Here is a 25,395-nt window from a genome sequence, read left to right as displayed (position 1 = left end):
TGATTTCCCACTCGTTGGTTTGATCATCAAATAGTTTCATGTGGTCCCTAGGTCTTTGTGCACTGAAAGACTCAGCAGACATAAAATATTAACTGTCTGTTGGTATCTCTCCCCTGGAAAAGCTACAGTATACCTGGACCTCGTGGTGGTTTTCAGCTTGATGACTATTAAAGGAGCTGAGATAGGAACTGCATCATATAAGAACCACACAGAAGAAGAACAGAAAGAACACACCTCCTCCCTTTGTGCCTTTCTGGCTGAAGGTCATGATCTTTGATGCATTAGGGGCACTGTTTGCTCATGTACAGGTTTAATATGTGCTTGTGTGTATTAGTGTGTCAAGTGACACCTGTATTAGTGTGTCAAGTGACACCAGCTGAGAATCCCCATAGGTCTCGTGCAGGAATCCATTTAGGGATTCTGTTTGGTGAAGAGATTGATCTGCATCCTTGCCTGTTTCCTGGTGGTCTCTCCTGCACCCAAGTAGGGCTCCCATGCTGCTGTTTACCTCTTAGCAGATGATGTATAATTTGAGACTGTACAGGTGCAATCTGTGTTTCACAAGGACAATTAAGTAAAATTGACAATAATTGTGGTGGAAATATACTGAAATACCAGAGGACTTTGGGAGGTCCTTTTTCATGTTCTTTTTACTACTGAAAATGAGTTTTCAGCAGCAGATTAAAACAAGTGCTGCATGGCAAAATACATAATTTGTCACTGGCTGCCACAATGACCCATAGCAGCCTTTCCTGATCCAAAGCTTCTATCAGCCAGATGATATTGCTTGTGCAGCCCATCATACAAGGACTTAGATGTAAATTTGACAGTTTGTGTGCCCTTTCATGAAACTGAACTTTAGGGTGTGGAGGTGTAGGTTAGGATCGGTATGTAGCGCATTTGACTGTCATTCAGGAGACTGTCAGTATTTATTGCTCTGGGATGAGGCCATGTTAGCAGAGTCAGAGGGAATGTCCATCAGAAGACCAGATGGGTAGTGGGAGGTTAGGGAAAACTCCAGAAAAAAACAGGACCAGGACCAGGTTTATGATGTAAGTACAAATATCTTTCTTTCTTGAGTTCTGTTTTTGGCCCCCATCCATGTCATTAGAGACATTTCTACCTACTTACCTACTAAATACCCCATGATGTCCATCAGTTAGTCACTAATTCTGCTGTTTAATGCTGGACAAGTAGCATACAGTGCATACAGTTTATCAGAGCTGCATATTGTGTATGTAAAAGAAGGTGGTGAGAGCAGTAACAGTGAAACCAGAACAATAAAAGAAAAGATGTTCAAGCATTAAATGAAGCTGAAGGGAACTGCAGAGTCAGGTGGGTTTATCACTACAAGTGACATTTTGACATCCAGTACATACTGTAAATGGATTTCATCCAAACCCAAACATATTGATTGTAACTGCTATAAGGTTTGACTAGGTTTCAAAAAAACTTGCTAAGGTTAGGAGAAAAATAGATTCAGAGTGATAAAAACATCCACCCCCAACATAAAAGCTTTTGTAATAGATGTATATTTGTGATCTTTTTCAGACATTTTAACTTGTCATAGCAGAAAATGCGCAGGTCTAACTAATCACATTGAGTGTCTGACAGTGAGGGAGCATGCTCAATACCAAGACCCTTGAACCGACTCACATGAATTAAATACAGTTGTATTAATGTTTACATTAGTAACCTATATGTTACTGTGTTTAAAGTTTACATTTTAAACCCGCCCTTCACTTGTTTTTTATACAAATATTACTTTTTAATACTGTTTCTTGGTTTTTACACATGTAATATGTGTCTGCTAAGCTCATTTTAGGTATTTTTCCAAGAAAATGCATGCAGCTGCAAAGCAGTGGATATGTTTTGCATGTTGGTGAATACCTTGATAAGGAGACTCCCCTGCCTATATGTGAGGATCAGTTTGAGACCCAGTTCAATGCAGAAGAGATTCTCAGAATTCCCTTAGGTGGGGAGTACAGACCAGAAGAAAGACTTTTAATGAGTTGCGAGGTACCTGTGTGTGGTTAAAGGAAGGCAAGGGATTTTTTCAGTATGAATAGGGCTCAAGTTGTCTTTCCTTGGGATATCACTGCAGTAATTGGTAGGAAGGCCAGGGAGAAACCGACAGGGAATCGGTTGACCTTTAACCTATGTGGAGCTGTCTTGACAAAGGGTGCTACACTGTAGACACATGTTGATTTCCATAGAGGGTGATTGCAACTTGACTGGATGTTTTCGCTAATTTTTATTATTTGTCTTCCTTTCAGACTTCAGTGCATGTACCTAAATAAAATTTCTAAATCGCTTTGTGACTGCTAGGGATCATTAATTTCATGTGGTTCATTTGCTGTGCATAAGCTGTCTTTGGCTGACTTGTAATGGAACTTTAATATATGTTAAGATGTGGTTGGTGATGGTGATGAAGGAGGAGAGGAGAGGACCCAAGTGCAGACACAAGCTTTATTAAGCCTGGATCGACCAGGCTCGGGCAAGACACTGTACATAATGTCTCCGCCACTCGGCGTACAGGCGGGTACAAACAGATTCGCTACTCAGCGTTCGAAACACAAAACTAAACTAAACTACACCATCCTTGAACAAAGGTAACTCACATACATTAAGTTAATGCTCCAACAAAGAACAAAGAAACTCGGGAGATCTAAATACACTCAGAAAGAAGGACTAATCTAACACAGGTGAAACTGATCAAACTAATGAACATAAAACTAACCAAAATCGACACAGGAGAACAACAGGAAACTAACCAAAATAAAAGTCCAAAACTGGAACTAAACCTCACTCCATAACAATATAACACTAGACTTCTCACATTTTTAAAACATTTCAATCAACACGATAATATTACTGTCAATACAGTCACAATATTAATGTGCAGATCACATTCATTGTGAGCTGCATGGCCCCCTCTGATACAGTTTATGTTAGTGTCAAATGTCTGACCTCAACTAAAAACGCTCTAGTCTGCTTTCATGACTCAAAGGCTTTTCAGACCCTTTTCCTTTGAGGGACAAGGTGAACCCTCAAAGTCACCAACATGGAAATTTTTTTTTTAAAAAAGAAAATGTTTGGATTGGATGTGGATTAATATGCATATGGTGTTGTACTGAATATTTACAGCAGCAGGACAGTGTAGGGGATTGACTTAACTACTGCGCACACAGTGTGAATAGTTTTTGAACAACAGCGGCACAAAATAAGCCATATCACACTTACGGCAGTAATTGTTAGTAGGATTATTTTTACAGTTGCGTTGTCATTTTATAGGTTTTCTTGAGAAAAACATTTAGCTCTAAATTGTTATGCAATGTTTTGTTTTACCAATAGACATTGCTTCCTAATGCTTTTTAGGATGCAGAAAATTGCAAATATATGGAGTGACTGCAGTTTCTTGAAAACAGTATATTCTAGCTACAGTGATGCCTCTGTAAAACACTAAGGGAATGCAGGAAATCTCATTGTAAAACCCTATAATTTCATTCTCCAACACAAGACTGTAATAATGGCTTTTACACAAGAACATGCATTGGTGAGCACAGGACATTAGATACATATCAGTATGGACTGTGTTTTCTTTTCTCCTCCTTGCACTCTCCTCTTTTCTCCCACTTCCTCTTCTGTCCAATTCACCTGTTTTTTCTCTCCTCTCATGTTCTTTCAGTCTCTTAGCATGGAGCTCATCTATCGGAGGAGAACCTAAGTATTTTCCTCAAGGTTGTAATTGAAGCCTCGCCTTTCTCTGCTTTGTCATTGTGAGCTTCACAGCCACATGGCTTTCTGCTTGGTTTTCATTCAACTGCTGAATCATCACTTTGATTCTCTTTTTTCTGTCCGTTTCCAGCGTCATCTGCCAGCTCTCAGTCCCCAGCCGCAGATCCAAGAAAAAGTTGCTCTGTGCCTGCTTATGTAACTCCAAATTATTTATATGTTATATTATGTAATGTTTTGCTGCAGTAGCAATGCTCAAAACAATATCTTTGCCAGTAAGGCTTTATGCCGAGATGAATAATGTTGAACTGAACATTCATCACGACTAATGTGCAGCAGTGATGGTTATTGCCGTGAGGGCATTAGTAAAGTATTATAGCAGCACTGGTGGGCTAGCTAGCTCCGCTGCCCCCTACTAGTTTGATTTGACTTGGTAGTATGCAACCAGCATTTTAATAAGGCCCCTTCAAAAACTGAGATTTTGCTTTCATTTTCATGCTGCACCAATTTGATGTACTTCTAAAAGAGTTTTAGAAAATAACCCTGATGATCTCACCTCAACTTGGACTTAAAGACTGCACATTTACAGCTGGACAGTCTTACAAACTGTGGGCATGGAGTCTGAAAGACCAGGCTGTGTAACAGGCAGGGAGCATCTAAATTAAAGACCCACTCAAGTCATCATGGGATCTGGAATCCAGGATAAGTCCAGATTGTGCTCTGCTGCATCAACTTTGACGACTGTTTTTCCACCACACTGTGCAGTTTTAAGCTGTTCCAAACCTAGGTTTGCTGTCTTGAAAGGAACTGACTGAAAAAAAATTATTTTAGGATGCATTGTGAGACAGCCTGTAGACAGCCTGCTTCACAATAAATGTGACTCAGACCAACTGTTTGGGAAATTACATCATATTATGTAGAATAATAACCGATCCCTCAACTTTTTTGTTCACCAATGTCATGTGGGAAATCAGAGTTATGGTTATGGTCTAAGGTTAGGTTAGAGTTATGGTTAGACAAGTAGTGAACAGCAAGTCAATTTAAAGGAATGAAAGCAAATAACCATTAATTTAGGGTTTTCACATATATGGATACAAAGCAGTTGTCAGTATCCGGTGTCTCATGAATCTGTAGTTCTGGGGTTGTGTTGTGTTGAGCATGTCATTTACATACTCTGCTCTGACTGGACAGTTTTTGTTTGGTTTTTTTTGTTTGTTTTTTTTGTTGATCAATCTGCCGCTGCCAAACACACCAACAATGGCGATGCTTTGTTTCCACATGTCGTTCTTCCTTTTAATATCCAGGTAACTCAGACACGTTGTAGCGAACAGGGAAACCAAACCCACTACTCTCTGCTTCTACATTTTGTTTAAAATTCTTTGATGTAATGAACAACTTTGTGTTTTAATGTCTACTGGAATTAATATCATTATGATTGGCTCTCTCCTGGCTGTTGCCCACACTGCTTCAGAAGATATTTGCACAAAGTTAACACGCAGTTGAAATGTTGTCATACTATTCAAAATCCAATTTGGGCTTCTTATCAGACTATAGTTATGGCTCAGTAGATCCCAACTCACCTTCTGGAACCTACTGAAAGGTTTAGTAGGTCATTATTATCCCATAGATCTTCACTGTCATCAACATGTAAGTTACCCCCTTACAATAAGTATTATAGCTACTCAGTTATGTTCAGACATTAAGACTACTCTCTCATGTTTAGGCATTAAAACCATCTTGGTTATGTTTAGGCATTAAAACTACGTGGATAGGGTTTGGAAAAGATTATGACTTGTATTATGTCTCTCTACAGCCACCACAGGACACTACAGACCATGGGTGCACATTAATTGATTGTAACAATCTCCTGAACTAGGTTTATGTCAATGCTAATGTTGCTGATCTCACTGATTGCTGACTCTCATTGCCTCCAGTAGGTGTAGTAGGGCCCTGGTGGCCTATACTGTATATATGGGACTGATGTACATTAATAATGCTTATTCAATAACATGACAACAGCTGAAATTAAACCTTCCTCAGCTTCCCCCTGGTGTGTTGCTGGATACTTTTTGAGTCCATCCAGCTCAGAATGTGGCACAGGGATGCAGTCCTGCACACTGATCATTTGTACCCAATTTTAATGAAACTGTATTTCCCAGACCACCGTTGGATATGTCAGGTAAAATGTTATGTCATCAAGGTGTGTGTTCTTATGTGTGTGTGTTTTGTGTCTGTGAATATGCATTTAAACAATTCACTGTTAACCTAATTACTTTTCACATCCGTTGGCTGTGTTCCCAGATGGAGGCAGGTGAATAGGTGTGTGTGCGTGTGTGTGTGTGTGTGTGTGTGTGTGTGTATTAGAGAGAGATAGAGCGCTAGTGTTATATGTCGCCTATTTCTTTCTCTCCCAGGAGGCCACATGGAAGGGTGAGGAACTGGGCTCACTGAATGGCAGATTTGGGCCAATTAAGCTCGAACTGGAGCATATATACAAAAATTCATACACACACACACCTTGTAGCTGTAGCTCTGGCCTAGCCTGATAGCACCCTACAGATACACCCTCCTGTTCTTTCATACACACAGATACATTTTCCTCATCTCACAGGCACTTATGCAGGTACTCTTATGCGCTTTTTTGGTCCACACAAGTACACACATACTCTATGCATACACATCCACTGCAGCATCTCTGTCCCTCCCTCACTGCAGTACTCTTTTTTTCCCCTCTCACATATAACATACATACATATCTACTGCAGTATATTTCTAATTTTTATCCTGTACATGCATTTTTTTTTTCACCTCTGGGAAAACCGATTCCCCTCCAGCAAAAATTTGCTTGAAAGTATTCATATCAAATGTTGCCTGTTCTTTCTCTCCTGCGGGCTCTGACTCTGAACATCAGCTCAATGTCATACAAGGCTGCGAAAAGCTCCAGTACAGCTGTAGCCGAATATTCTCCTTTCCTTAAATCCCCACAGTGAGACAGCAACATGGGCTGTTTACACTGAGTGCAAGCTCTGGCCATGTTCATGTAATAGTGTGTGTTCAGATGTCTTCAAGGATATTCTGACATTGATACTGAAGCAGGCACGGCAGTCAGAGATTGTGTTTGTGATTTTTGTTTTGTTTCTGTCATGAATGCCTCCCTGCCTGCTGCACCACCAAACGCAACCGCAACAGAAATTCTCAATCCCGATTCAGGCTTGTTTAATTATTCATACTGCTATTGCGGTTGCTTTGGCTGGAGGGGGGGAGAAGGCAAGAGGGACTGGGGTGGGGAGGAAGAGGCAGAAAGAGGAAAGCTGAAGTGAAGAGTGGGAGTTGGTGTTTCCTAAGAAAAGAAGCTTTACAGATGGAATATGTACAGTATGTATACCCAGTGGCCATCCCGCCACACTAACCTCATCTGCCTCTCTGTACAATCTTTTGTGTCTCCTTCAACCCTTTTCTTTCCTTCTTTTGCCCAATTTGATCCATCATTCCCATTCAAATCTTCTCATCCTAACTCTTTCAGAGACTCGTCCAGTGTCTTTTCTGTTACCTCCTCTGTTGCTCTCTACTTCACTTGCACTACTTTCATCCACCCTCTTTCTTTTTCTTGCTTTGAGTGAGCCCAATGTCACAAATCATGCATATGCCTCAAGAGGCTCTCTGATCTATACAGTATATGACACCGTCTGTCCTCTGACCCTTTCAGGGGGAAAAAATGGAAGCAAAATCTGGAGAAAGAAAGAGGAATGCCCCGTCTTTCAGGACACAGTGATGCAATGCTGTAGATGTGTGTCTAGTAGTCATAGTAGAACTCCACTATGGACAGTCAGAATGACAAAAATTAGAGATTGTAAACAATATATCCAGGAGGGCGACCAACTTCCTTGTACTGCCAAAAAGACCCAAGCTACATGATACCCCCAGAGGCAAAGACCCTGAAGAAGGACAGACTACACAAAGACACAATAAGCAAACCTCAAGCACACAATCCATGCACATAGAAGAAAGAAGAAAACAGACAATGGAAAGTAAAATGTGAGCGCAGGAAGAGAGAGAGAGAGAAACAAAGAAGAGACATCATCTCCTGGAGGCTGAAGATCCAGGTCCAAACATCTGAAAGACAGTCAGAGAGAGAGCCCTCAGGATGGCCCAGCACAGAGAACCTGAGTGAAAGAGTGGACAACTAGTAGAATCACTGAGACTAAGACCAACCCCTCGACAGGAGAATAGTGACAAGTATAAAGCTGGTCTTTGGGTGTAAAGTTTAAAGCTTGGTTTTTGGTTTTAATAGCCTCAAATGAGACATAGTGTCTTTGGTCAGCAGGCAGGTAATTCCAGTGGAAAGGGACATGACAGAAAACGGCACTGCAGCCAGCAGACAGAAACCCCTGAATAAAAACAGAGGTCTAAGGCACAGTCAAATAAGCTAAGCCAAGTTGGAGGCCGACAGGCATTAAGCATGAGTATAGGCAATTCATTGCTGGCTTTAGTCTCTGTTTGTGGATTGTTGAAAATGACTTGCCCTATCCTTTGAGGGCACTTGTTTCCTCACTAAACCAGGATGTAAATTAGGTTTGGTATTATGAGGTGCAACTCATTCCAAGAGACTACACAGAATTTTGTTTAAGACATGATTCAAGTTTGATAAGAAAGTGGTCTTACACAACTGTTGTGTCTGAAGGGACAATCAGATCAGAGCCCACTATCTCTTGGCATAGAATCAGGTCAAGGGTGTTGCTATTGCAGTAAGTAAGCTCACAAAGAGGATGAAGCCAAAAATATCAGTGAGTGACAGAAGAGCTTGGAGGGTCTTCATGGGTCATATTCTGGTGAATACCTAAAGCAACTATAAAAAGAATCTCATCACAGTGTCTAACAGAGTTGACTTCTTCAAATTCTTCAGGTGGTCTGCAGAGGGCCACAGGGTAGAATGGCCTACTGGATAAAGAAATTTATAGTTGATGGGGATGGTATACAAGATATTCAAAGTTGTAAAAGTATTAGCAAAATTGGAAGCTAAAGGTGCAATGTGTAAAATGTACTATGCTACTGTTGAAAAGTGGCAGTGCAACATGGCTGACTCCATGAAAGGAGACCAATACAACGGTTGGTGTTTTCCAGTGATCACAGACTAATGTCAACATATTTTTATGAATACTACATTCCATTTCTGCTAATAGATCACTCTACATATAAATTGAGCATTTTAATTGAAAGTAGGTTTGTATACACCACCAATATGCTTACTGCCCCAAGCAAAATGGACACTATTACACTTGGTGAGAAAGTGTGATTTAATGGTAAGAAAACATTTAGTTTAAGCAATGTTTCACACAAACCCACCATATCCAGATTATGCTGAAGAATCGATTTATGAGTAAGGCTTTTGTAGACAGTGCTCTGATAGGAGCTTTGTATTTTCAGTCGAAGCTTTTGGATGGCCTACACAGGTGACAGTATAAAGATGCACTTATGTGTCTTTTTCGAACACACCCATTAAACATTGACAGTGCTGGTGGAAAAGTAAGTGAACCCTTGGATTTAATAACAGGTTGAACCTCCTTTGGCGGCAATAACCTAAAAAAAGCACTTCTTGTACAACCCTGGACCATTCTTCTGTGGCAGAACTGCTGTAACTCAGCTTTATTTTTAGGCCCTGGATGTTTAGGGTTGTGTTGAGGTAATACAGCAGCCGTTCACAAAATATGTAGAGCAACACATTCTTTCCAGACAATTCAACCTCAGTTTCATGCACAACTGAAATCAGCTAAAGTTCTAAACAATTTCTTTAATTGGGGAAATATTTTAACTCTAACTCTCGGTTTGTCCAAATCAAGTCTTCACATATAAATGTGATATATGTGAGGAATAGTTAACAACAGCAGATGCTGCTTGTTAATGTCAGGCCCAAAATGTTTGAGGATTGTTTTAAAGGTTAAAGTAGCCCTAAGCTGCACCTCTAATTTTTGTTTGATTGATGAACAATACGATGAATTGTGTTACTCAGTAGAATATATTGTGTTTGTTCATAACTTTAAACATATGTATGTATGTATTTATGTTTGTATGTAAACAAACATATTCATAAGTGTGGTCCACTTACTTCTTCTTGCCACTGTATGTAGTCATTCCGGTACATAACCCCACATGGGAGGTTACACTGTCCTATTTACATTTCATTCCACATTTCATTAGCCCAATTTAGTACTGGTGTGTGTGTGTGTGTGTGTGTGTGTGTGTGTGTGTACTTGCATAGCCATCTTTGTGAGTACCATTTTTAGCATATTTCTATCAAAGTGAGGACATTTTTGAAAAAGTGAGGACATTTTCCTGGTCCTCACTTTTTTCAGACTCCTGTTTGAGGGTTAAGACTTGGTTTTAGGGCTGGGGTTATAATTAGGTTTAGGTTAGATTTAGGGTTAGGTTGAAGCATTTAGTTGTGATGGTTAGGGTTAGGGTTAGGGTCTAGGAAAAGTATTATGTCTATGAGTTTATGTCACAAAGATAGCTATGCAAGAATGTGTGTGTGTGTGTTGGGGATCACCTCAATTCTTTTGACCTGCTAGTCACCAGGAACCTCATTTTCATCCTCGTCTTGGAGCCTTTCTCAATGCAGCAGACCACTGCAAGATTCTTGACCCCCCCCTCACTGGTCTTCTCTTGTGGATGGCACATTTCTGTGAGATAGGGGTTGTAACTTGTTCCCCAGTGAAACAAAGAGGGAGAAAATGCCACTAGGGAGGAAACAGAAGAGAGAAAGTAAGAAGAGTGGGTGGGTGAACATGTGCATGCTTAGTTGAGTTCATAATGCATGAAATAAAATACGTGACATCACCATTTCCCAGCTGAACTCCAACTACTTCAAGCCAGTGAGAAGAACAGATTTGAAATAAATAAATAAATAAACACAGATATCTCTCATGTACAATAATAATAAATGTTCCTAGCTTTAACAGAAAATTATATGTTCATTTGAAATACCAAGCAAAATATTAAGGACCTTTAACAAGAACAGCATTTGTGGTTGCCAGGTTGTGCAAACTTTCTTTGGTTATTTTTTTAAATAGCACTTAAAAATATAGGAAAAAAACATCCAGTGACTCTTCACCCATTTAAAATGTACACACTAAAATGTCTTTAACATTTTATTAAACACAGATCACTGCAACTGCCTTTCATTAATTACTACAGACTTAGTTTCTAATTAAAAAATAAGATACCCCCCGTGATTAATGGCTTGTTAAACAGCAGTGTCAATGAATTATTAAAAAGAGAATAAATGTGCATTTCTTAATGACTTACTAACATTTATTTTTGCTGATATTGTGACTTATGAGTGATTTCTTTTGGCAACCCTAGAGTTGTTGCTACTGATGGTCATAACATAAGCTGAAAGCAAAAATGTATTAACTTAAAATAACCAATAAAGTTGTTGTTTACAACTTTTATTATTTATAAATGTGGCATGGCTGAAAGTAAAACAAATAAGTTAACCTTGACTTGAAATTGGTATGTCACGAACACTGCCTTAGGTGGAACTGATAAGAAGTTCAATTACAAAGATCCATCCCTTTACTGAGATGCGTGCACTTTATCATCTTCACAGTCATTGTGGCTGATCCAATAATTTATCTTGTAAATAAATACAAGTAATCTATATATGTATGTATAAACAACCTATATTCTGTTCTGAAATGTAACTTACTAGTATTTATTACTTCTTCATAAGGTGATGTTTTATTAATTTTTGATATATATTCACAAACACAAGCACTAAGTGTCTGATTTGGTCTAACTGACATGTCACAGTTTTTGCATTTCTAATGAAAGCCTAATTCATGGTGTCTTCATAGAGGAAATGTTATTAGCTATTATAATGTTAATTATTACAAAAGTAATTGATTAGAATATAAATATATGATTACCAGTGATGATGATTATCTGCCTAGCAAATGAAACTAAATGGTATAGCTGTGCAAATGATTTTTGCCTTTGATGTTAATTGAACTACTGGGAGAATTGTTTTAGATCCACAATTAATCTGGAAACAATTTAGAGCAGCTAATAGTAAGAAAAACATCTTTTATTGACTTTATTAGTTTTGTTGCTGAATTATCAAAAGCCTGGCAGTTATGACAGAATATGTGCTCAAAATGTATATATTATTTATTATTATGTTGCCAAATTGCACAATACAGATTTCCAAACAATTGACAAGATGTAACTATAACTGACACACACACTGATGAATTTACAAATACAGTGTACACTGAAAAGATAGCTAGGCAGTGACATCCATGCACTGTAAGCTTAGTCCTGTGAGACCCTAAACAAAATATATAGCAGGCTTCTGAAACATGTTATCAAATAAAATAATCAAATAATAGAAATAGAAAGAGCAGGGTCACATCTCTCATGAAGTGGTGGTCCCTTACATTGTATAGGAATTAAACTGCTGTTTCCAATTCACAAAGATTTTTTAAAAGTACATACTTTAAATATTTGTTCCATTGTGTGATATTATACTTTTAATAAATATCTGCCTTTCATGAAGTCAAGTTCATAAAAGGGAAATAATTGTATTGAAGGTAATTAATTTGTCTCCCAGCTATATAATTTATTTTTTGTGGAAAAGCTATGTGCTAGAGGTTAAGTGCTTTGCTCAAGGGCATCTCAGTACTTTTCTCCAACAGAGAGAATCATTTATTCACTTTTTAACCCAGTTTAAGAACTTCCATGACATGTACTCCATTATAAGACATTCATTTACCAACATTAAATGTACTTTTTTTTTCATGGGCCAGTTTTTAAGCAAATTTACAACAGATTGTTGTTCAATTATTTTCTTGATTATGTTCAATGGTATTCTACTTTTGGTGCTAATATCAATTTTATATTTTTAAAATATGATTTAAGTTGTTATTGTATTCACTGTAATTTTGAATTACTTTTATATGCATAATAATTCACTTTATGTCTGTTAATACAGGTCTGTATTATATTTGGTATTCAGCTTTTATTAACTGCTGTCAGTGCTGACATAAGTAAGTGTATATGTTAATTCAGGAGCAGTAGATCAGTAAACACATCTATTCTACAGCACAATACTAATACCCGTAACCTTGTGCCAGATCCAAGCTCACTCATATTTGTCTGCCTCACAGACTGGTTTCCTCAGGGGAGTTCACCCAAGATGACCTTTTAAATGAGGTCAGGACTCTAGGCGATGACTCCTCCCCTTCACCGACCTCAGTTTTCCTCCAGCTTCTTCTTTGACATCCTGTTGTCGTGCATCAGCCATACATATTTCATTGAGGATTCAGCGAGGGGTAAGTGGCAGTAGGTTAGGGCTAGGCACATTAATAAATCAAAGCAGATCGGATGTGGTGGTGGTGGGAGCTGATGCAGAGTTGGTGATGCATTAATGTTTTTTCTTCTTTCTGTTTGAACTAAAACTTTACACAGTCCAATACTGGTCCCTTGAAAAACTAAACTGAGCTGAAAAATCATTTAAAATTTTCATGAAAACCACACTTAATACAGAAGTCCAATGATTTTCCTGGGAGAAAAGCATCACAGACAGAGAGAGGAAACACCTGAGTGGTCCCACAACCACGGGCAAGAGCCTCCGTCTCTGGAGAGCTCAGTTATTACTCAGTTGGATTTCACATCAAACACGCACTTCAAAAGGCTGCCACATCTCGGAGAATGGCCTAAACTGTTTAGATTGTTCAGACTTGTGTGGGATGGAGTTAAACTCACATAAATACTGATACCTCGAAGAAGATCTTTTTTATTTTTCCTTCACAAAGTTTACTTGTGGATGATTAATTGAGGGAGACAGACCAGACCAGCCCTTACAGCCGAGTGAAGAGTGTTAATGAGCAAAATCAATCAGCTTGTTATAATAATACGAGGTGGAAAGATCAATCAAAACAATCAGGAAATGCTCTGAGTTCAAACGAGGATTAAATTATAATTTTGCTGAGCAAACCGACCACAGTGAAGTTGTTTGTAGCTACAGTACAATGCTACACACAGACAAAGCATCCTGCTGATGAACTTCAGTGTGCTTCAAATTTCATCTGTGCATTAGCTGATTCTCCGCTGCACTTATCTTTGCTTTTAACTGATGTTTTAAAGACATTTCTTTACTTTTAGGGATAAGGAATAAATCTCTTACTGCCCCCACAGACCCATTCTCACCTCCACTTTGAAACAACTTTATATAAAAATATGCATCATGTGCTCACTATAAAATCATCACTCAGACATCATCAACATAGAAGATACTTAGTACTGCCGCAACCATGCAGTGTAAGACCTGAGCCGCTCTTCGTCAGCAACATAATATGAAACTGATGAAACATAAAGAGGTAATTAAGGTAAAATAAGAAAATGCAGATTTGTATTGAGCTGAAAACTGTTGTTGTGGGTGTGTGAAACCCACTCACATGTGTGAAGTTCTGGATATATATTGAAGAAAATTACACTTTAGTGTCAGTAGCTGCCTCCTGGTGTGGCCTATATCCACCTTGATCCCAGGAAGCCTCATTATCCTCCTTGCATCCTTCCTGGAAGCTTCTGCTGATCAGTAAATGCCACAAGTTCCACTCCCCGCTGTCTCTGAGAGCCCTCCCCATGGGAGGAGGACAGAGTGGAGGAGAGCAGAGAAAGATATGAGGATTTCCTTATGTCTTTTTCTTCTCTTTTATTAAGAAGAAAGCGTGATATTGGTACTTCACTTTCAGGCACCTGTTGCAAGTCAGTTTTTATTTGTTGAACATGGTAACCCCAAAACTCCCATTACATGGCACCGCTTTGTCATCCCAATATTAACAAGAGAAACTGCTGCAGTTCTGAACTGAACCATTATTCCTGTTGTGCCACAGGGAACAGCTTATGAATTAATGAGATGTCAGGAAAGATGTCACGTCTTCATCCACTCAGTCTCTCCAAAAGAAAAAAACAATCTCCACAGATAAATTGATATAATGTAGCACCATGAATCTCATGTGTCTTTGGTTTGACTCAGAGAGCTTCATCTTTTAAAATGCTCGGCCCTTCTGTTTTGTTATGTCATACAGTATGTTTGAAAATGGAATAAATCAATGGAAACTAATCTAATCTAATCAATGACAGTTCATTCTGAATTTGATTGAATCTATTGATGGATGACAGCTCACTGTGTAGTTGATTGGAGGTTGGCTTCTAATTTTAGCTGTAAACTGTATATATGGATAGGAAATTTAGCTTGCTTGGCTGTTGGGTAAGTTGTGCTTATTTCTCCTTGTATGTAGAGTGTGGCCTGGTTAACCTCCAGAGCTTTATAATGGTTCTTACTATTAATCCTCATTCTGATTTTTAACTTACATACAATGTCAGGAAATACTGTATGTTGATTTTCTTTCTTGCTGAGAGTCAGATGAGAAGCCAGGAGATGTTAGCCTAAGCACACTCATTAGCACAAATATGTGCTAAAATTCTATCAAAAACAAAACCACTTCAGATTTGTGTGGATTTAATGTTAATTAGTGAAGCTGTTAGGTAGATTTTTTTTATTTATTTATTTATTTGGGGATTTTTGTGCTAAGATAAGCAAACCATGTCCTGGTTCTGACTTCATATATACCTTTTGATTTGAGTGGGGCCAGCTGAATGGCTTAGTGGGGATCCAGTGTGTTTTGGAATCTGATTAGCCAGGAGCTCAATGCAACAATGCAGCTCTAAGTGCCAACAAGAAAGTTAAGTGTGCTTCCCAAAACAATTCCTTGAAATACCCATCAGTTATTCGGTTTCTCTGAATGTGACATTGTCACTTTAATTAAAGATATACAGTAAGGTAATGTAATTACAAGTCAAGTAGGGGCACTTTCCACCTAATCTCTTAGATAATAATAATAATAATACATTTTATTTCATGGCGCCTTTCAAACTCTCAAGGTCACCTTACAGAGAGAAAAAGGAAGCATACAGCATGAAATACATAGAGTGCATTAAAACAACAATAAAATCAACAATGCATTAACAGAGGGCCAGAAAGTAAAGGCAAAAGTGCGGAGCATCCAGGAAGTGGGCGATGTACAGCAAAAGCAAATTGAAACACAGAAACCCAGATGACAGAACAACAAATATGAAACAATATGAGACAATATGAAATAGGCGGAGGGTGGTAGAACATCACGGGCTGCTTTGAGAAGTTAAGACAGTTAGGTGGAAAACGCTATACGGAACAGATACGTTTTGAGTGATGATTTAAAAGTTGATAAGTCCGGAGACGACCGGATGCGATGAGGGAGAATGTTCCAAAGGCGGGGCGCAGTGTGGCTGAAGGATCTAGCGCCCATGGTGGCCAGGCGCACTGTAGGGGTGCAGAGGAGAGTGGAACTGGAGGAACGGAGAGTACGAGGCGGAGAATAGATGTGAAGTAGATCAGTGATGTATGGTGGGGCAATAGAGTGGAGGGCTTTGTAGGTGAGAAGGAGGATTTTATAGTTTATACGGAAGGACACAGGGAGCCAGTGAAGTTGTTTAAGGACAGGGGTAATATGATGTGAGAATGGAGTTCTGGTGATGATTCGGGCAGCAGAGTTCTGGACAAGTTGTAGTTTATGAAGTGATTTGAGAGGTAGACCAGTGAGGAGTGAGTTACAGTAGTCCAAACGAGAGGTGACAAAGGCATTAACGAGTATGAGATGAGCCACAGCATCTGTTTACATTTCCAGGTGAGGAAGTATCCTAGAATATGAGCATTGCTAAGCTTTAGCATTATGGTAATAATGTAATGCATTGTAGATTAGATGCAGAAAATTACTAAAAACCCTTCAGAGGTTACTTTGTATTCAGTGTCCTTCACATGCGACCTTTCTAATGCTTATGTCAAGGCTTTATGGAGAAATTACACTGTAATCACTTGACTGTCTGCTCCAGCAAAGCTAGGCATAACCCCAACCATTTCATCATGTAATGTCTGTTGAGATCGTACATGTGAGCAGTAGCTTGATCTTTGTGTATACAAAGTGTAAGATCATCCTTCAGGCTGCCTGGATCTATTTTAGTCTGTCTGCTTTAAAATCTTCACCAAGCTGTGTATGGGGTACAAATGCAATTGTGCTGCAGCAATATAGTCTTTCAGGGCTTAGCAGCATTACGCCAGCAAGGCATTAGCTGCGTGTAGTAAGAAAACCTAGTGATTATGACTCTATGCTCATTGACAGGTGTTGCATGTGGTAGTGTCAAAATGAGCCATGGTTCAGTCATCCCCCTGCTGAAGCCCATCTGAGCCTCGCTTCACTCAGCAGTTATAGAGTAAACAGCTCATCTAAAATATTAGATGGATTCCCTATTTGGTAAACCTGAGATAATGTGATTTTTTTTTAAGTGGTACTGGATAAGTTAGGACTAATGAAAAAAGGAGAGAGTTAAAATGGCAGGCATGGATAAATTATGACATACTAGAGGAAATAAGGTTGAGAAATGCAAGTCATGCTAAATATCAGTTTTCAGAAGTTTAGGAAATTGAAAAATTAGTCCAAAAAATGGTCTCCAAAGCCAAGAAGGATTTCTTCACAGATTGAATTACTGAAAGCAGGAACAATCCAAGAAAACTGTAGAAATCCCTTATCAACCTGCGGTGTAGTTCAGAAGTGAGAACTAAATCAAATAACAATCTTTGGATATCAGTAGTGACATCAGAAAAAAACATTTAAAAATGGCTAATTATTTTTATTCTTTTCATTGGTGGCTAGGAATCTGGTTAATAAATTTCCACTCTCCTTCTCTAATGTAACAGTGGAATTAGAGAAAGTCAACACCCCAAAAAAGCAGCCAGATTTGATGGGTTACCCAATAACTTCATAAGGCATACTGCAGAGGTTATAGCTCAATACTGTATGCCATTCTGCTATCTAAAAAAAACAAGGTACCTCTGTCTTAAAGCATTGTGGATATATTATGTGACTATGAAAAGTAAAAATATATTTCTAAGTGAAAAAAAAAAACTTCCATGAATCCCAGAATTATTTAGAGTACATTGAAACATACTGTATATTCAAGGTGATCTTGAAATGATGGTTCCTTGGCTGTTCATGACTCGATTTCCGTAATGAGTGGCTCTCAGAACATATAGGCCCTGTTGCTTTGCTATTCTTAGTATTCCAAGTAGTGTGGTATGTATCTGTTTGTGGCGTATTGCTTTTTGTGATGATGTTTGTTGCACAGTGAGGACCCCACTGGAAATACTTCTTTCTTGTGTTTTTATCTTTAGTGACTGTAAGTGCACTTAGTCAATATGAATCATCAAATTAATGAGATCTCTATGTTCATCAAAACAGCTAAACCAAAAAATGACAATCTGACTCGCAATGTGCCCACTTATATTAAGGCTTTTAGTGTGTACTTTTGTTGCCAATGGACGAGACAAACTTCTTTATAAATATGGGAAGAAAATTCTTGGAAGTACAATGACAGCCACTATGGCCAGTACTCAATCATCATCTGTCAGCTGTACCAGTATTTTCTAAAAATAATGTCATGGCTCTTTTGAGCGTAATCTGCCAAGGGACAAAATAAAACTGTTTTCTGCTGTTTGTGCATGTTTATTGTTGCTGCAAGAGGTTGGTCTTTGCCTTAATGCCTTGTCATTCTTTCAACAGGCTCGTGACCCTGGCTGATGGCTGCTGTGGAAGATTATGCTCATGCAGGTCCTTACTCAGCTAAAGAAAATCCACTTCAAGGGCAAGACAAAAACGTACAGATAACCTTGCTGGGGCCTAGAAATTTGTATTTCTCTGTGAGACTACATTCTCTGCTGACGGTTGCAGATGCAAACATTGTAAATAAATTAAAATGACTTAATATTTACCTTAGAGCAGCAAGGTGGATGAGTGGTTAGCACTGTTGCCTCACAGCAAGAAGGTTCCTGGTTCAAAACCCATCAGGGTCCTTTCTGTGTGGAGTTTGCATGTTCTCCCTGTGCTTGTGTGGGTTTTCTCCAGGTACTCTGGTTTCCTCCCACAGTCCAAAAACATGTATGTCAGGTTGATTGGTGACTCTAAATTGCCCATAGGAGTGAGTGTGAGTGTGTGAGGTTGTTTGTCTCTATGTGGCCCTGTGATGGACTGGTGACCTGTCCAGGGTGTACCCCTGCCTTCCACCCAGAGAGAGCTGGGATAGGCTCCAGCAGATAAATAGGAATAAGCGGGTATAGATGATGAATGAATAAGTAAATATATTTCCTTTTATGTAATCCAGTATGTTGTATAAGAGTTACATTTCAAGATGAAACAGTAAAAACAGTTGACTTTGAAGCACTGAAAAATGAAAATGTAAGATTTTTGAAATGAGTCTAGGAGGTTTTAGTTTAAGGCCTTGCCCTGTAGCTAGTTGAACTATCACCATCATACAGAATGTAAACATTAAAGCTAGTTGAACTGAACATTGACAATAAAAGCTGATCACAGGGGAAATATTGATTGAATCATAAACAGTGTCAGGATATGAATTTTCAGGCAAAGTTCAAAAGAGTTGAAGTGTAAGCAGCTGGTATCTAAGCAGTGACAGCAGAGGAAATATTAAAGTCAGGCGACAGCCAGAAAGTAGCTGAAATGTCACTTGGGCAGAGTTAAAGTAAGTCTGCTTGAGGTCAGGTTTGACAGCTGTTTAGGCAGTGCCTCACTTAGAATTAAACAATAAAAAAAGCTTGCTGAAAGAATCGAGTTGGAAATAGTTCACATAATCCAGGTGAGATTTCAGTTTGTATGTAAAGACAGCTAAAAAAAAAAAAAAAAGCCCATTTCAGGGTCAAGCTTAAGACAAAAATGAATTGACCCCAAACACTCACTGAATTCATTATTAGCTGAACTCTGAAGAGCAGAACTTAAAACACAGCGTGATGAAAGACGTGAAATGATTCAGCACAACATGACAGCGAGTTTCTTGAAGAAAATACTAAAAAAATAAATAGCTGCCCACTGTGAAAAGCTTTTCTGAAATGTTTTCTGAAAGTAAAATATCTGATGGTAGGCCCGCTGACAGGGAGAACAAATGCTTTCACCACTTGATGCTTCAGATACAACATGTGTATCCAATTTAAACGCAGAGCTGTAACCAGTGACACATCTTTTCTCGTGGAACCGTTTGACGCCACGGCAACAGGTCATCTGGCTGAACTCACATCTAGAGTCAAACTTAAAAGTGCTGTGGTTTTAGTTTAGGCTGAACTCAGTACGACGGGACCTTTGAAAGGCTGATATGACTAGGCACTTTCCTCCCCTGACAGCTCACTGCCTTTAGTGCATGCACTGCATCTCACAGCAGCAACAGCAAAGCAGCGAGATGGTTCTTCTGCAGTCAGTTTAAAAAGAGTCCTTGCACAGAGGCACCCACAGCCCTCGCTCTATGACCTTCACTGCCCTCAGATATTTCACTTATATGGCAGTCTGCTCCTCCTCTTCACTGCTAGAAGTATTATATGTGATCACGCTCCCCTTTTGACGCACACAACCAAAGCCAGGAATGCTCTGTGACATTAAGTATCACAATTTTATTACAAAAATTAAATTCTTGATCTTTCAGTTTTTGCCATGCTTGGAGCATATAACAATACAGTAAAAAACCCAGACCCAGAGAAGATAGTAAAGCAGATTTCAACAATGCTTTCACAGCACTCTGTCATTCATGCTGTTACTATACAGATACTGTAACATTCCTAATACAGAGGAGTACAAACACCTGCCAAAACACGTCATGTCAGATAACAAACTGGAATTAAATGACATTTACCAGAAGAACAAGAAACTCAACCCGCCTCAGAAAGAAAGACAAACCAGTAAACATTGAAATTGCAACTGAAAACAGACCGAATGTGCTGAATGTTTGTACCAGCCCAAGGCACCCAGGCTTTGTAGCAATGTTGGCAAGTTAACGACATTCTTACAGAAAACACTTGAAGCGAACAGCGATTACAGATTGGCTTGTACCACAGTCTGACTTTGCAGTGTCCTTCAGCGTCCCCTCCTCTCCCGGCGTCCCTTTTCGTCAGTCACAGTGCAAGTTCCGGACGGGTGGGGGAGGTGGGCGGGGGTTGGAGGGGTGGGAGTGGGTGGGTTGGGTGGTTAGGTGGGTTGGCAGGGAGCTGTACCGCGTCAGACATCACTTCACAGCGCCAAAACACTGACAAGAACTGGATGGACAGCGTAATCTCCCACTTGTCCGTGGGGGAAGTGGGCTGGGAGTGGTTATTCCTCACCTGGATGTGAATTGCCCAGACGTAAGGCGCAGATTGCCAGCTGCCAGTCCAAGACGAAATAAGCCAAAACGAAAAGCTTAGGTGTGCTTTTAACTCAACGTCCGAGAAAAAAACAACAACAACAAAAGGAGCAACAGATACCGATAATTTCTCACTGAGGTTTCCAAAGACGAACTAGATTTTTTTTTTTTCCCTCAAGATGAAAAGTATTGTTTTGCACATAAATACCTAAGAATGATAGAAATCCCAGATTTAAGCTTACCAATAACGCAAATAGTCTCTAACAAACGTCAAAATGAAGACAAGAACGACAAAAGCTCAGAAATACAGAGAGGCCTTTGTTGAAAGTCGGAGCGCAGTTCAGTTGAGCGAACGGCACGGCTCGAAGGTCCATTTGGTTGCGCCTCCAAATATTTCGATGTTGCTCTCCGTCCAGGAGAAGACGTTGCCAGCTGGTGCTTTGCTGTTGCAGGTCGCCAAGTTGTAGATCTCGGCGATGGAAAGCTTCCTATTCCAGATATTCAAGTTTGCTAACTCGCCTACGAAAGCTTGTGTCGCATCAAAGCCTCCACCCAGGGTGTCCTGCGGAAGGAAGCAGACAGATGTTGAACATCAGGGCTGCTGTAATGGAAGGTCATCTCATCAGGGATACAACAATGTCTGTTCCTGCCATGGGTCCCTAACATATGATACCATTAAACAGCGATCTTAAGATGTTTTAGAAAACATCATTCGAGATTAAAATATTAAATTCAGCATCATATATTGTACAGTGAATAAAACAGCAGCAAGTCCTCACCTTTTACAATCTGTAACCATCAGATATTGGGCATTTTTGCTTGAAAACCGATTTATATTGATGGATAAATTGTCAAAACAGATGCTCACTTCGCTTCTTTTGATTTATTACCCGACTAATCATTAAGTTGGCTATTGTTTTCAGGTCCAGACGCGCATTTTCCATTAATTTCACACCATCTAGATGCGACTGCATAGTGAGATTCCGAAGCAAATCTATTTTTTTAAAAAGATTTTACTACACTTCAGTCTGGTAACCTTTCATTTTTACAGGCATGCGTGACATGGTTTAATGTAGTGTGGTCTGGCTGTGTATAACACACATTATCTGTGTAAAAAAAAAAAAAAAAACAGGATGATGACTCACTAATTAGATTGGAAAGCTTTTATTGGCCACCTCTCTGTGTTTCCACAATCTAATTTTATAAATATATCCACCATTAATCTCCTCTCATTCTCAATTGGCTCAGGGCTGTTTCCAAGTATATGTATGGGGGTTTAGGGTAATAGCTGTACTGCTTTAAAAAATGTGTCTCCACCTGCTCTTGTCCCAGGACCAGCACTCCCTCTGGTTTGATGGGGTGGTATGGTGCCAGATTTTCCCCGCTGCCCCGCATCACTCCGTCCTGGAAGGCCTCCCACATCCCGTCACGGGTGGTCCACGTGATGCAGAGGTGATGCCATTTGCCGTCATTGATGAGGAACGGCAGCTTGGCAACCTGCAACAGAGACAGAGACCAAGTCACGTCTTTCTCTCCGGTTAACAATCTGTCTTTCACACCTTAGTAACAGAGTCACTCCCCACCTAAAAACCCATGTGGTGCTGAGAACTCGTCAGGTTACTCTGACGCATCCAAGCACAGAGTGGCCTCTTGTAGGCTTTTCTCACTGTAAGTTCTCCATATTAACCCCATACGTAGTCTACGTAAAGGTCACAGGTATGCACTGCAAAGGTAAGAGATGTGGAAATACGCATTTTGCCATTACCTTGTCATTAATGAGGATCTCCATCGGGTTGTTGCCCCACTCGATCAGGACCAGCTCGTTGGCCTGACCCGGGACAGCGTAGGAGAAGGGCGTCCCCACCCCAGGAGAGGCGTTGGACTTGATCCACAGACACACGCTGAAGGAGTACATCTCAGGGAGGCTCCTCTTGGCTTTAGCGTACATGTAGTTAGTTCTCAGGGGGAATGTGAGCTGGAACTTATCTGCTGGCCTGGAGTCTTTGTGTGAAAATGAGATTTAGGTCAGTTAATAAAGTGTTTTGTGAGTCAGATACTGTCATTTTAATAGAAATGAGGGTTATTTCTAAAGTTTGCCTATATATTTGGACATTGCATGGAGGATAAATCTTCATAAACTCTCATATGCTTATATACATGAACTCGTGAAACAATATGAGATTTGTGTGATTCGAGTCCATTTTAATTCTAGAAAAGTTAGCTTGAACCCTTTAAGTGATCACTCCTCTATCAGATTTTGTATCAACCACTGTTTTGCGATCATTTTTTGTCTGATGCGCGTTTTTGTCCAAGGGCTCTGCCTTCTCCTTATCCTTCTGTCACGCTCACATACATCATACGCACGCGCATTTGCACGTGTTGAAACGCTGAACCAGGCTTTTGATATATGCTCCAAAACGCGTCAGTGCGAGGAGCACCCTGCCAAGTTTCTGACCTCTGCAAGAAATCACAGTTTTCATGTTGGATCACCTGGGCGTTTGACAGGTTTTGGACCTGAAAAACAGGTTTTGAAATATGCAAAGCAATGCGGTTCTTGTCTCCTCGCTCAAGGTAGCTGTGCGCAATGTTGCAAGGTTGCGACACTGTAAGCGATTCCAAATAAGTGCTGTAGCATTTAAGCACTGTAGCACTGTTTTTTATAAAGGCTGAGGCGCCCTTAAGTTTCCAATCCTAATTAATTACACCTCATCTTATTGAGAACGCCCATGGAGCCCCACTGAATAGCGGAAAAGCAACACTGAGCGTGTGCGCTCTGAAATCCAAACGCACCTTTCTCCAGGTCTGTGAGCCGGTGGTGCAGAGAGGTGAGCGTGGTCTCCACTCTGTTCCGCTGCTCACTGTCGTTCCTGGAGCCAGGTTTGGTCTCCTCTAAAGTGTTGACCCGGGACAGGACCTGCTTCTCCATGTCATCTATCTTGTTTTGGAGCAGATCTTTCAGGCTGTTGGCTTGCACGGTGTTGTTCCCTCGGCTGTATTGCTGCATCGGGCAGAGGGAAACAAGCACTGGGTTAAAGGAGGACAGGGAAGACTTTCTCTGCTCCTAAACTCCCTGACACATGTTCCCTCTAGTCCACTTGGATCACATACAGACCTGCCCTAACTGCGTTACCTACTATGTGTTTGTGCGTGCGCTCTGCGTCTTACGATTTAAAACGCAGCTGGTTTACTTCACACAATGCTTCTGTCATTTAAAAGATTTACACATGTGGTTCCAAGCACAGACTCCTCAAAGCCAGAACAATACTGCAGCACTGCAGAACAGGCCTAACACTCATTGTAATTGACCAACCAGGGCAGCTAAATGTAAACAATTTTGACCCGGGTCAGCACTGCACTTCTCGACTTTCCTACCTCCAGATTCTCCAGTCTCTGTTTGAGCGTTTGTAAAGTCTGTCCCAACTGGGCCAGAGTGTCTGCGGTGCCCCGGGACACATCCCCCATCGTGTTCTTCGACCCCGGCCGCCTCCCACCGGGTCCCGCCGCCGCCGGGAAGCTCTGGCTCTCGCAGCGGCTCAACTTGGACGTTAGTTCCCTGATTGTCTCCTTTTGATTCATAATGGTCTCCTTTTGCTGCAGCACGGTCTCCCTCAGCTGCATGACCGTGGTCTTCAGGTCCTCCGCCGGACCGCTGTTCTGCATCGTAGCCGTACACAAGTCCATATCCTTGGGCACCGACGTGCAAATAAACTGCGTCTGTCCGAAGTCTTGCGCGGAGCTCTCCTTAACAACCAGGCAAGAAAGTAGAAAAAGTTTCCACGAGAATCCGTCCATGGTTCCAGGCGTGTAGCGTGGCTGGAGTGTGTGTGAGTGTGTGCGTAAGCGTGCGTGTGGTGTCTCTGAGATTTCAGCACCACGGAGCTGTCCACTGAGGCTGTGCTCTCCGGCCGCTGTGCGCAGTTTATATAGCGGACATAACGCAGCGCAGGTTCTCTGCATCACAAGAGGGAGGCAGCGGGTTCTGCTGTACCTACAGAGTCCAGCCCCTTTTTTAAGGTCGTACTCACTGTTTGCTACGGACTGTTGGACTAAACCTGCATTGTAAGGAAAAAAAGACGTGATGCAGACCAGTTCACATCAGCTTTCATACGGTTCAATCAGTGGTGGGAGAGGGATTCAGATCATTACTCATAGTAAAAGTAAAGATGATTAGCACAAACCAGGCTACACGATACATTATAGTATAGTATCTCTATGGTACTGTTATATACAGTTTGTTTTAGGTTCGTTGCCCATATATTAGTGTTTGACTGTGTCACATGCAAAACGTCCATCCTTCAAAGACCTTTCTTCCGTGACGGAGTCTTAAAATCTCGGTTTCTGTGCATAAAGACTATCTGAAATAGTTTTTACTTAAAACCATTGTGTTTAAAT

General features: G+C 40.4%; 1 protein-coding gene across 1 annotated transcript; it reads right to left on the bottom strand.

Moving 5' to 3' along the window:
* Positions 1-21,239: 21,239 nt before the first annotated feature.
* Positions 21,240-24,882, bottom strand: LOC113128413 (neuronal pentraxin-1). The gene is made up of 5 exons (XM_026303731.1): positions 24,376-24,882; positions 23,794-24,001; positions 22,769-23,004; positions 22,321-22,500; positions 21,240-21,565 (listed from the first exon to the last, which is right to left on the bottom strand). The coding sequence occupies exons 1-5, from the start codon at positions 24,793-24,795 to the stop codon at positions 21,344-21,346; spliced, it is 1,266 nt and encodes a 421-aa protein (XP_026159516.1). The 5' UTR covers positions 24,796-24,882; the 3' UTR covers positions 21,240-21,343.
* Between the last annotated feature and the right edge of the window lie 513 nt (positions 24,883-25,395).

The sequence above is a fragment of the Mastacembelus armatus genome, chromosome 1, assembly GCF_900324485.2.
Source record: "Mastacembelus armatus chromosome 1, fMasArm1.2, whole genome shotgun sequence".
NCBI classification, from domain to species: Eukaryota; Metazoa; Chordata; class Actinopteri; order Synbranchiformes; family Mastacembelidae; genus Mastacembelus; species Mastacembelus armatus.
The sequence above is the reverse complement of the archived record's forward strand: the minus strand, read 5'-3'. Positions and strand labels throughout refer to the sequence as shown.

Excerpts from the sequence above, each read along its gene's own strand:
- LOC113128413 (XM_026303731.1), bottom strand. The coding sequence starts at position 24,795 with ATGGACGGATTCTCGTGGAAACTTTTTCTACTTTCTTGCCTGGTTGTT. Across the intron at positions 24,002-24,375 it reads AGAGACTGGAGAATCTGGAG|CAATACAGCCGAGGGAACAA; the intron begins GTAGGAAAGTCG and ends TGCCCGATGCAG. Across the intron at positions 21,566-22,320 it reads TGGTCCTGGGACAAGAGCAG|GACACCCTGGGTGGAGGCTT; the intron begins GTGGAGACACAT and ends TTCCTTCCGCAG.